Genomic DNA, 13,852 nt, shown 5'->3' on the forward strand with positions numbered 1-13,852 from the left:
GGATGCAGATCTCAAAATGTAATTGTCAAAGGGTAATTGTGATTAAGTGGTTGTGTTTCCAGTGGGGATCAGTTCTTGGCCCCATGCTATTTAACATTTTTATTAATGACCTGAAAGAAAACAAAATCATCACTGCTAAAGTTTGCAGATGACAAAAATTGGGGAGTGGTAAATAATGAAGAGGACAGGTCAGTGATACAGACTGATCTGGATGGCTAGATAAACTGTGCATAAGCAAACAACATGGGTTTTAATATGGCTAAAGGTAAATTTATACATCTAGGAACAAAGAACGTAGGTTACACTTACTTAATGGGACACTATCATAGGAAGCAGTGACCCTGAAAAAGGCTTGAGTGTTCCAGCTGAACATGAGCTTCCAATGTGATGCTGTGGCCAAAAGAGCTAATGCATAAACACGAGATGCATAAACAGGAATCTTGAGTAGGAGTAGAGAAGTTATTTTACCTATATATTTGGCACTGGTGCCACAGCTGCTAGAATACTGTGTCCAGTTCTGATGCCCACAATTCAAGAAAGATGTTGATAAATTGGAGAGGGTTCAGAGAAGAGCCACAAAAATTATTCAAGGACTAGAAAACATGGCTTATAGCAGGGGCGGGCAAACTTTTTGGCCCGAGGGCCACATCTGGGTATGGAAATTGTATGATGGGCCATGAATGCTCACAAAATTGGGGGTTGAGGTGTGGGAGGGCTCTGGGGTGGGGATGAGAGGCTTGGGGTACAGGAGGGTGCTCCGGGCTGGGACCGAGGGGTTCGGAGGGTGGGAGGGGGGGATCAGGGCTGGGGCAGGAGCACAGCAGGAGGTCAAGGGAACAGGCTCTGGGTGGCATTTATCTCAAGCAGCTGCCAGAAGCAGCGGCATGTCCCCCCTCCAGCTCCGAAGCAGGGGCGTGTCCAGCGCGCTGCCCCGTCCGCAGGCGCCACCCCCGCAGTTTGCGGAGCAGTAGCATTTCCCCCTCCAGCTCCTACATGGAGCTGGCCAGGTGGCTGTGCATGCTGCCCCATCCGCAGTTCCAGGCCATTGGGAGCCGCAGGGACAGCACTTGGGGCAGGGGCAGTGTGCAAAGCCCCCTGGCTGCCCCTATGCGTAGAAGCTGGAGAGGGGACATGCTGCTGCTTCCAGGAGCCACGTGGAACCACGGCATGTGCAGAGCGGGGCAAGTTCCCAATCCTGCTCCGCAGCTGGAGCGCCAGAGCAGGGCAAGCCCCAGAGCCCGCTTCCCAGCAGGCGTTTGAGGGCCAGATTAAAACAGCTGACAGGTCGGATATGGCCCATGGGCCGTAGTTTGCCCACCCTTGGCTTATAGCGATAAACTAAATATAATGAGCTCTTTGAGTCTAACAAAGAGTAGGTGATTAAGGGGTGACTTGATTACAGTCTACAAGTACCTACACAACAAACAAATATTTAGTAATGGGCTCTTCAATCTAGCAGAGTAAGGTATAACATGATCCACTGGATGGAAGTTGAAGCTAGACAAATTCAGACTGGAAATAAGGTATAATTTTTTAGTGGCTATAATAATTAACCATTGGAAAAATTTACAAAGGATAATAGTGGATTTTCTATCGCTGACAATTTTTCAATCAAGATTAGATGTTTTTCTAAAATATATGCTCTAGGATTTATCTGGGGGAAGTTCTACGGCCTGTGTTATACAAGAGGTCAGGCTAGATGCTCACAATGGTTCCTTCTGCCCTTGGAATCTATGACTCTGAATAAGGAAACTCCCCATAGACTTGTTGCAAAAGATAACTGTGAAGTGCCTCTGTTCTACAGAAGATGCAAGGATATGCTAGCAATAGACTTCTGCGCTTTCTCCATTTCTTACTTTTCCTCCCATTGCCAAGGTGCTGACAGAGACACAATTGGACAAGGTAAAATGGATTCTTAAAGCTCCAGAAAGAACCTACTGACTCTAGGCTTGGCCTCTTTCTCAAAACCCTCTGTTGCAGGGCCCACTCCACCATCATCATCATCTATAGCCACAGCTTGGGATGAATTAAGTCTGAAGGTCAAAAGCTGTCTGACTGATGTCCTTCCCAAATCTCCTAAGCAAGTAACTACTGACCAGCACAACTGAGCCTGCCCTTTATGACATGCTGATAGGAATATTTCCTCTGAGTTACAAATATCTTATTTTCTTATCATCTTCAATGCAGCCTATCAAAAAATCAGTCTTAGTACTTCAGAGAGACAGATCCTCCATTTAATGCTATGATGGGATATAACAAATGTTTCTAGGTGGTAGCTTGTCCTTAATAAGGCATGTTCTAAAAGTAGTTGAGCAAATAAAAACTCAAATTCTGCAAAGATTACTCCATTTTGGCAGTGAAGTCTGGTGCTCAAAATACTGCTACTTTTCTTTAGAAACTATGCTGTCTATTCATTTGAGCTTTCTTTCATTTTAAGTGGCATTTTTAGGAGCCATTTCTTCAACCAGAAGGCAAGCACAAATGGCAGCCTTTATTGCAGAGTTTGTTTCATTATCTTTTGCCTTGAACGAGTGGTCTTGAGAACTCTATTCAGCTTAACTTGAAAGAAAAATTCTAGCTTTCACATTGAATGAAGAAGTTTCCCTCCCTCTCTTCTGCCATAATCCAAAATGTGATAAGGAGAAAGGATCCTGCCCTGGTGCGAATCCTTCATTTTTACCTGGGAAGAACAAGCACATTCAGATCAAATTGTTTTCTTTTTCTATGTTTTGGAGCACCAAAAAGGCAAAGCAGAACACCAGTTTTTCAATGGAGTCATTCAGCTTTCCCTGAATGACACTACCAAGAGGGGTTCCATTTGTTATCCAAAAGGGAGGGGACTTTCTGGCCACAAAAGAAAGTAGCTTCTGTAAGAGTCTCTTGTACCTGTAAACAGATCTCTTCAATTTGAACTCCACTCAAAGCAGCCACCTAGAAGTCCATCTTCTCTAGAAGACATTATTGGGTGGATTTCAGTGCACTGGCTGACTCAAGACTTTTGAGTTTTCACTCAAGACTTTCTAAGACTAAATTTAGTAATTTACTACATGAAAAAATAACAGCGCAAGGGGGTATGCCTTTCTCCTCTCAAATGCAGCTCATTGGTACTACTGTTGCCCATCAGTATGTATTACTGGAACTACCTTACTACAAAAAAGGCATTCTTCCCGATCATTAAAAGGAATTTGTTTCTGAGCAGCTACAATCATCTACATACTCACTACAATTCTTTCAAAAAAAATTCGTTTTAATGATATACAGCAGATGGATAAAAATACCCCATAACCGTAGATATTTAACTAGAAACTTTCAGGGAAAGCTCATCTGGCAAGCACACAAAACAACGGGATCTTGCTGTGTACTGGCCATACATTCCCTTGCCTTTTTCCTCCCCACCTGAAAATGTCTTAGACCAAAGATGTTTTACTGTACAAAAAAATTAATTTCAAATGGTTTGTTCAGTTAATGCTCACGATTAGTCATTAGGAATCTCTTACTTTATACAAAACAAAACTTAAGACAGTGATGTCAGAACAGAGTTTACCTGTGATAAGAGCGTCAGGTCTTGACTGTTCTTTTCTCCATGCTGGCACAAACACTGTAACATCTTTGTGGCGTCTTTCCAAAAACCAGTCTACTGCCAATTTTATTCCTCTACAAGAAAATACTTCTTTGTTCCCATGGCTGAAACAGACACCACAGAAACACTTAATTTCCTGTTTTACAACCATTACTTTCCATGTGATCATGAATCAAGCACAGCATAGCAAACACAGCTGATTATTTTTAGTAATGTTATTAACTTACTCCAGGATTTCTATTGGCAAATTCGGAGTCAATCTGAATTCCCTCCCCAATACTGCCTCTTCCCCCTTCAAAGGGAGAAAACCAAAATGAGGAGGTAGAGGAAAGATAGAAGTAAAGAGCTGCTGTCAAACCAAATGAGTGTTTGTTATGCAATATTGTTAATATATGGTATTTATAATGCACACACGTATTTAAAGGGAGAGATAGAGTTATTTCAAATGTATATGAAAAAAGACAGTACACACAGTTTTAAAAAGATTTTATTTCTGTTTTACACAAGTTTCTTTTTTTCATTTGTACTGTTTTAAAGTACATTTCCAGCCCCCTAAAATATTGTACTGTTTACCCACACAGAGTCATTTTGGGGAAGTTTGGGAAATAATGCAGGGAGGGAGGAGGTGGCATAACACTGGCAGGAACAGGGGGAAAAGGGAGTACAGGTTGAAAAAGTCTGTTTAGAGCGATGATGTGGCTTTTGGTCTCCCTAGTTACACAGGCTTTCCCACTGGTTGTCATAGAGTGAACTGAGGAGCTAGTGTCTCAAGATTCCCAAGATGAAGTATTGAGCCGCATCAAACCACGTCCCTACATTAGGGTTGCCAACCCTCTAGGATTGTCCTGGAGTCTCCAGGAATTAAAGATTAATCTTTAAGTAAAGATTACATCATGTGATGAAACTGCCAGGAGTATGTTTAACACTTTGGTGACACAAACCTACATATGGGCAACACAGGGACAGGGTGTAATCCATGCTAGTGTGTGTGGGGGAGTGTCAGTGTAAAGAATTATGGCCACAATCAGACAAATACAACTGTTATCAACAAAGACCTGATCTGGGATCTTCAACACCAAAAGAAAAAAAAAGCCCCATTTTGATTTACTATTGCCAGGGCCAGCCCCTACAGACAGGATCACAAACTAAACCAGTGTATGACAAAGTCATTTTTGTGTATTTGAGTGTAATAATAATGCTCTTGTTGATTCTCATGTATCCCCATTACAAATTCAGAAGGGAGGATCCTATAAATACCTCTTCCCTACTTTTAGAGCTTCATTAGTACTTGTCTGGAATTCTGGACTTAAGTCTGATTATGTAATTTGACGTCCCTTATAACTTTGGGTACTGCAGTCTATGAAACAATGACCATACTGCCATTGTGACATGCACAATATGCCAGTATAACAGCTTTTTAAAAAGAAATACTGTAGCTTACACTTATTCTTGATTCTAATTGGCCAAAAGAGAATAATGTGGCTTGTTAAAGTTCTTTACAACTCCCCAGAAATAGTAACCAGATTAATATGCATAAAGGTGATTTAAAGACACACACAAAGCAAAAAGCCAACAGTACGTCCAGTCATCCCACCTTCCACTAAGATGCAGTCAGATTTCACATGTTCAGGATGGGTGGGCCTAGTCCATACTTGGATGGGAGACAAATGAGGTTTCATGGCCTAGGACACAGAACACTGGACTGGGAGTCAGGACTTCAGGACCCAAGAATAGTATCCAGGTTTGCTGGGTGACTTTAGGCAAGTCACTTCCCCTGTTTCTGTGCCTCGGTTTCCACATCTGTAAAATGGTTTCCACATCTGTAAAAATGATACTGACATCTTTTGTAAAGCATGATATAAGAGCTAGGCATCATCCTGATGTGTAGTCATTAAAGATCTTACACACAACTCTTTTTGAAAAGTGCTGTATGTTCCAGCAACCAGCCCAAATTCCTGGTAACAACCTCAAACTGCTGACCCTTTTTTCCAAATGGGTAAAGGTATTTTTCACTTCCTACAGTAAACAGTTGTTTACTACTGTCATGCTGTGTTAAAGAGCTTTTATGTTTCACATCAGAAATGGCTTCATTTCTCAGATTTACAGGATGAAATACTGTCCTCATTGAAGGCAATGGGAGTTTTACTATTGATTTCAATGAGGCCAGGATTTCTCCCATACATTTTAAGGCCAGAAGACCATCTATTAGGACTATCTTTGACTTCCTGAATAACACATGCCATAGAATTTCTGTTGTGGGTCAGAAGAGTTTGATATTATGAATTTATATATAAAATTCTGGAATGATGGCCACAGTACACCAATTTTAGATGCTCTGCTGACTACACAGGAGATCATAACTCACTCGAGGTTTCAGCTTTCATAGCTCTCCCTCAGGAGTTTGGCCAACACTATTATTACATAGGTAATACTTATCCAACAGGAATTCATAAGATGATTGACTACAATATTTGTGAGGAAAATATCAGTGTGACTAAAATGTGTAGTGCTCTTGAATACTGCTGTCATGTGCAGCTTTGCCTCTGCTTTTGGCTGTGTGCTTCCTTCAGCTGTATTTCATGTAGGTGAGAGGACAGGAGATGGAAAATTTTATTTTTCTGCTGCCTGTTTGTCAATATTTGGAAAGTAAAGTAGTGCTTGTATTTCTTTGTTAGGGAAGATGATTTTTCAAGTCTAGAAATCTATTCAAAGATGAGCAGCAAGCTTTAAAAATGTAAACAAAGGTGCAGACTGGGAGTAGTATTGAAAGACAAAATGTCTGAGCCATCTGCGGTGTTCTGCTTTGGTGTTGTTTGCTGAACCAGCTTGATTTAGTGTACTTAGTGGATTTGAGGAAAAGTGTCTATTTGTCCTTTACACTGTGGGTATGAATGACTCTCTTATTCATCTATCCCTCCGGTGTCTTTTTACAATTGCATATACTCATTCAAGTGGTAGGTGGTGTTTTAATTTAAAAAAATAGAAAAGCAATAAGATAGTGATTTTTTTCTGAGCAAAAACTCTCTGAAGTGTTGCCTATGGGCTAGCACAGTTAAAGAGCTTGTGAGAGTACGTGATGAGAACATTTTCACATTACTTTCTTAGCCCTCAGGCTAAAATTTAAATAGCGGCTACATATTTTAACTACAACACTAAACCTTCAAATTGTCAAAAATAGTTGTGATATACTTCTAAAAAGATGACCATATACAATGCATGCACGACTTCAATGGTGCCATGCTGCAATATTCAGGTAGCCATGAAGGTCCCATACTTTGGAAGTTATAGAATATACACACACACACACATTTTATAATTGCACTGGGCCTTCTAGTTGATGGCCTGCAAACACTTCTATTGTAAAAAGGTTCTTAGCTAACTGAAATTTGTTGCACACAAACATTTTATTCAGAGATGGATTTTTTTTTTAAATCAAACCACAAACTGTAAAGAGAACAAAATACTATCTGGAAACTCTTTCCTTCTCCATATTGACTCACTAATTTTTTTCCTTGTACACTGTGTAAATATACATCGTATATACAATACAGAAATTGCTGTGCTAGATAAGACAAGACCAGTGCCCTTCTAGTCCAGTACCCCATTTCTGACAGTAGCTACTACCAGCTGAAGCAGGAGGGTTTCTATCCCTTCAAAAACTTTATTTACTATAACTACTCTGGGTAAACTTGCTTTTCCTGTATCAGATTTTTTTAATCCTGCTAATTTTTTTTATCCACAATGCTAACTTGTGAGAACGAGTTTAACAGTCTAACTGATAAAAGAACATACATTTTCCACACAATGCACAGTGTTGAATTTGCCACATATTCATATATTTTAGTGGAGTTTGTATAGGGGAAGAAACAGTTTCCAGATAAAAAGTGACAAAGAGTCCTGTGGCACCTTATAGACTAACAGCTTAAGCTCCAATACGTTTGTTAGTTTATAAGGTGCCACAGGACATTTTGTCACTTTTTACAGAGCTAGACTAACACGGCTTCCCCTCTGATACTAGTTTCCAGATAGTATTTTTCATAATCATTGTGGAAAAGAACTGCTCTACCATTTCAATATCTTAACTACACACACACACAAATCTCACTATTGTTTGTAAAGCTGAAACCAGTTAGCACACTAGATTGTATGTTTGACATCTGAAAATAGGTATTTCTGTAAGAAAGATATGGTAACATATAAATAAATGTTTTTGGTAAGTTCACAGGAAGTTTAAATTCAATTGTTTCTCTTTAAATATTTTTTTTCCTTCAGGTCACTTGCTGCTACATTTTAATTTTTGATGCATATTTATATTTTTACTAAGTATAAAAATCCATTTTTACTTAAAACAAAGGAGTTTGCTGTGTATGTTTTGGTGCATCAAGAACCTCTCCATAAAAAACAAACAAACACCCCCCCACTCTGGTATAATACAGTTCTTAAAAACATGGAGGAGGAACAAAACAAAACAAAACAAAAAACAACTTACTAATTTTGCCCTTTTCCCATTTGGCAAAGGAAAAATTTTCCCCATGAACATTCCTGGATTTGGCTCTCCCATGTTTGCTTCCTTCTGTGTGTATAAGCATTTTTCTATATCTCTAGGAACAGCATGTTAGGCTACTGTCCTACAAATACTTAGATTTTTTTTAAATGAATGTATGGTTACATGCTGAATATGCCAAATAGCCAGGGGACCCACAGTAGTACCACACGTAAAGGAGACTTTTAGAACATTATTCTTTTTAGGACCAGAAAAGTTTCAGAGATGTCCTAGAATGTGTTATGCTAGGTGTACCCACATGTCTGTCATAGAGCCTCACTGGAGCATGTGATAACAGGCATATACAATTTTAAAATATATGTCAGGTTGTATTTTATTTTTAAATATCCTTTGGAATCTCTTTAAAAAAAAAGTTGCAAACTGACATATTTTAAAAAACCACTTACATGAGCTCACTCTATATTCCTGTGAGGGTTCTGTCACTAGCACAGAGCACACTGGGACATCTCTTGAAGTAAGAACCATCCATCTACAACTTGGAGAGTTCTAAAAGGATTTAAAGAGAAGTTGCACCCGTAACTTGCTATTAGTGAGAGCCTATCCATGTGAACAGTTCTTGCTGGGAAAATAGTACCACATATTCCTGGAAGTGGCCTCAAGATAGTGAAAGACAGCTGGGTACATAGGAACTGCCACATTTGGCTCATGGATAACTGTCATTGAAAGATAAATATCATGACTACCTTAGCACAGACTCAGCAAGGAAGGACAGCCAAGCCACAGAGCTTGAGGAACTTTGCTGACGTTTGATAGAAATACGCACTTGGATTGTTAGATGGAAATTACATCTAGCTCAAATGAGTGAAGCCAAAACTTTTTGGTTAATAGCAGGTCACCAGTTATATGGAAGCTTAAAGAAAATGTTATGCTATTATACATTACTTTTTGTTCTGTTCAGCCATGGTTACTTGAGAGTCTAGCATCTGTCAAATGTGGTTCTTTTTGTTGCTCTAACTTATTTTGCTTAAGACGACAGGAGGAGGTAATGTGATTGAGAATATTTTAAAAAGCCAAAGCTGGGAACTGAAGGAAGAAAATATAGTGTCTAATAGCTCACTGAAGTCCCAGAAGTGATGTTGGTGGCAAATATACCATGGGCTATTTGGTTATTCTGTGTCTGAGTTTGTGTTATTCTCAGAGGAAGATTTCAGTCAAGCTCTGAAGTTATCTTTTTGAGCACAGATGAGCATTTTAAGTGTGGAACTGCTTAACAGAAAAACATCTTTGTAAAATCTGAAATTCTATTATTAAAGAAACAAGCAAAAACATCCACTTAAGCAATTTCAGACTATAAAATGGGACAAAAGTGCAGAACTAGCAACATGTAGATGAATTATCTTATTTTTTAAAAGTAACTACCTGTGGCTAAGTACTTGTCTTGAATTGTGCTGCTTCTTTTGGCACTGCAGAAGCACGACATGCAGTGTACACGTCCTATGCAAACAACAACTCTTCATTATTTCTTGGTGTTATGCTGCAGAAGACAGGCAGAGCTCTCTCCCCTGCATCTTTAGGAGCTGAGAGAAGTGTTTGAATGGAGGAAAGGGAAGAGAGAGAGCAGAAAAAGCCCAATTTCTGCTCCCTCCTCCAACTTCTATGAAAAATGGGCCAGCCGTTCTCTCCTCCCCTCTAATCCTGCAACACAGTCCTGTTAAGGTGGAGAAGAGGACCCCCTAGAGCTGCCTCTCCATGAGGCTTGTGAGGAAAGAATGAAGAACCTCTGGAACAGCAAAAAGAGCAAATATGCACATTGGGCAAGGGGCAGATATGGGACTGGGAGGTGCAGAATTGTTGTGTGGTTGGGTATGTGGAGTTGATGTAGGGCTGAGGCTGCAGAGTTAATGTGTATGCTGAGACACAAAATTGATATGGGGTGTCAATCATATTTCTAATTATAAATTGGCAACACTCATTTTCACATGCATATTGGGATTCAGCAGAGTTAGAAAAAACATCCAAATTGTTTAATTAAAAAATAAATCTTGTGAGTTGGGGCCAGACTCAATTTTTTAACTTCTGCAGTTGGCAATATTGCAGTAGTATAATTTTTAGAAATAAATATTTAGAATATAAACAACTATCATTAGATTAACACATTTTGTTTTTCAAGGGATAGGTCAAATAGCCTCAATTATCTGTCCATTCACTTTTTTTTTTTTTAAAGGCAATTTAGGATTATTTCGACTTTTTGATATTGTGAGAAGTATGGAATACTCGTTTCTTACAGAGATACTCCAATTTGAATTTTTTAAAGGCTATAAAACAGGGATTGATTAAAAGATGTAGGCACAATGGGGAGAGTGACAATCAACCAATTTGCAATTCATATTGTAAGAGAATATTGACACAGGTTTTGGTAGCATTATTCAGTAATGGAGAAATGTTTGTTTTATTCTGTGGGCAAAGTGTACTGATGTGTGTAATACAAAATAGTAATATAATCATCTACATGTAAATAACACCTCACAGTATGCAGTATCAGTTTTATATAGCACTTTGAAAGGACCATGTGTATCATTGCTTAGATACAGCAGGACTGAACCACAAGTGCCATAGAAGCCTTTTATTTACTATAATATCTTTTGCCATTTGAGGATTTTGCCACTTACAGTTAGTTTGTATAGATGTACAGCAGACAGAGAGGGCAGCAACAATCTCAGAAGAATTTAAAATATCCATTCTTGGTTGCTGCCGGACTTGCTTTTTACAAGTTTTACAATTTACACAAAAAGAAAAATCGAACCTGCAAGAACACTCCAATGACAGTTTCCCATGTGTTAGGTGTAACTGCTTATGGTTAACTTCTCTCTTACACCAACTAACTAAAATCAATGGCAATATGAAAGCTAAGAGAATTAAAAAAAACCCCAAAAACCTGAGGTGGCCCAGTAAATCTTCTATGAGCATTCATTAGGTAGAACTAAACTACAAACCACCAATTCAGCAGGCAGCAGCCTCTCTGCCGGGTACCAAAGAAAAAGTTTTAACAAACCAATTCACTACTTCAGCCAATATCTGAAGATAATACAAGAGGACCTGTAATATAAGAGGACCAACTCATCCACTGTTTTCAGTTTAGAGGACAAACTACCAGAGAAGCCATGTCAAAATATCAGTTAGATGGATTGAAGGCATCAACATTATTTAAACTATCCATGTCTCTGGTGATTTGTTAGTCCAGAACCTACCCACAGTGTATTTTCCCTAATACGCCTATTAGATCTCTCAGATAAATTAGCACTTTCCATTTAGGTTCTATTCTATTCCACCATTGTAGTAGCTAAATGCTATCATATCACGTGATTATCTCTTCTTGCCTGTGGACACAAGAGTACAGAAATAAAACTACAGATCAGACCATTCCTGGAGAAGCGTATGTGCGTGCGGTAGGTTATACAAGATGGGAAAGAGGATGCCTCCCCAGATCTTTCATTCCCAGTCAGGAATTATGCACAATATTTTTCAGGAATACAGTCATTGTCTCCCGCTAGCTATTCAAAAATAGGCAAGTAGTATCATGGCTCCTTAACATCAATCAACTAGGTGTAATGAGGAGTGGGGAAAGCATGCACTGCAATGATAGTTGAACAGCCGATTAAGCATATGCAGGTACTCACCACTCATTCATACACATCACATCACTGAAATATCTAGATCAGTGGTGCTCAAACGTCTCTGATTGTGCCCCCCTTACCAGTAATGGAATCTGTCTACACCCCCACTCCATTACTGCACAGGTAGCTCAGCAGAGGATCTTGGGCTGAAGGCAAAGCTGGTGGCAGAACTGGGGATAGGGGCAGAGAGGGAAATGAGGGCAGAGCTGGCCTGGGGTCGGAGCAAGGGCTGGAGCAGAGCTATGGCTGGAGCCAGGGGCTGGGAGAGGGGCCAGGTAGCAGACAGAACGGGGCTGGGTGGCACTCTCTCCCTGTCCCCCCAAGGGGTGATGCCCCACAGTTTAGGGGCCACTGATCTAGATAGAGAAATTGTGGCAAAGTCATCCAAAATTCTACACTATAAAACAGCCCAGCCTCTCTGCACCTTGTTCAACATACTTCTGGTTGTAAAAACCAGAATCTAGCCTATAATTATCATGAGTGTCTTTTACATGCCATGAAAATCCACAAAAGATACTGCAAGCTTCTGACTTTTTGGTGCAGCATCTTGCTGCAGAAAAATACTTGTTTTAATCAAATTGGGTTCTATGTAGCACAGCACACATTCAAATTTGACTCATTTCACAGAGGTGGTTAAGGCAACAACTGAACATAGGAAAGTCTACATGTCTGAATTTATATAGAGTTGAGTGTCTATTAAAAATGGATGGCCAAGTTCTCAGTTGCTTCCAAGGGGTTTCTGGTGTAACGTGTAGGGAAGTGAGGCTTATAACAAGTGTGCCAGTATTGCTTCCCTCAAACTGCTTTAGTGCTGGGTCAGTAATCAGGTCCAGATTAGAGATGCTGCTCCTGGCACCTAGGGGCCACTTGGGTTCCAGAAATTGCTGCTAGGGATACTCAAGGCACAGGGATCCCTTAACCAATGACCCCTTTTCCCCCCAGTCAAGCCCCATCTGAGAATTCCTGTACACAGAGGTAATCCTTAACATTGGTTCAACCATCTTTATGGCATCTGTGTATCAACAGATTAGCACAAAGCTGTCACAGAGCAGTGGAGGATTTGGCTTTAACAGTTAAGAAACTAAGAAGGAATAAACCAACAATGAGCAAAACTATAATGGCAGTCTTCCAAACCTGTATCTCTGTTTTTGCTAAAAAGGACACTTCTAAACATTTTATAAAAACAGTTCTGTAACCATGTAAAATTAAGTTTTAATCAAAATGTGGATGTATTTCAGAAGTCTCTGGATCACTTTTAGTTAGAGTATTAGGATACTGTCTACTTGTTATGTTAACTTGAACATATTCAGTATTTACAATCAGGCTCTTTTATAGTAAGAGACAGCTAAAAAACAAGACACAGCATATCACATGGAAAGAATTAAGAGAAAACTAAACAGATGTGCAACTTGGCCAAAGAAATTAAAAGGTGAGCGGATAGGAAATACTAGCATTCAGAGTTTGGAAAAAAGGTAGCAACCTGCATTTACGGGTTAATTGCTTTTACTTAAATCAACTAAAATTATCCAGTTGCTAGAGTTATCTATACTTAAATTACATTTGACAATACTCTGTTTACCACGTAATTACGATAATGAACTAAATAAATTCAGATGCCCCAAGCCATGAAGTTTCTTATACCAAGTTTTACTACTAAGATAACAAGAAGTATCTACAAATTATTACTATGCTGAAATGGCTTTTCCTTCTAAATACTACAGTAGGATTGGCTAGTATAAATCCCTGTGCTCCAATTAGCTACCAAACAATTCCTTATCCATACGCCCACATAAAGTATGGCCACCTCGATTTCTGACATTTCTCATCCCAGTATCTTCAATCCTTCCCTCCTCCACTCCTCCTTGACCAGTAAAGAAGGCCAGCTCCATCCTACGCACAATTATGGCCTGGCCTACACTTGGGGGGAGTCGATCTAAGTCACGCAACTTCAGCTACATGAATAATGTAGCTGAAGCTGACGTACTTAGATCTACCTACTGTGGTATCTTCACTGCAGTAAGTCGACTGCTGACACTCTCCCATAGACTCCGCTTGCGCCTCTCACCCTGGTGGAGTGCCGGAGTCGACGAGAGA

General features: G+C 39.7%; 1 protein-coding gene across 3 annotated transcripts in view; it reads right to left on the minus strand.

Annotated features, from left to right (window-relative positions):
• Positions 1-13,852, minus strand: part of ZC3H12C (zinc finger CCCH-type containing 12C) — a 69,660-nt gene that overhangs the window by 25,216 nt on the left and 30,592 nt on the right. For all 3 annotated transcript variants that reach the window (XM_045018221.1, XM_045018211.1, XM_045018230.1), the window contains one exon: positions 3,545-3,684. In XM_045018221.1, the coding sequence (XP_044874156.1) occupies positions 3,545-3,684 (140 nt within the window). The remainder of the gene's footprint in view (positions 1-3,544; positions 3,685-13,852) is intronic.

The sequence above is a fragment of the Mauremys mutica genome, chromosome 1, assembly GCF_020497125.1.
Source record: "Mauremys mutica isolate MM-2020 ecotype Southern chromosome 1, ASM2049712v1, whole genome shotgun sequence".
In the NCBI taxonomy this organism is placed as follows: Eukaryota; Metazoa; Chordata; order Testudines; family Geoemydidae; genus Mauremys; species Mauremys mutica.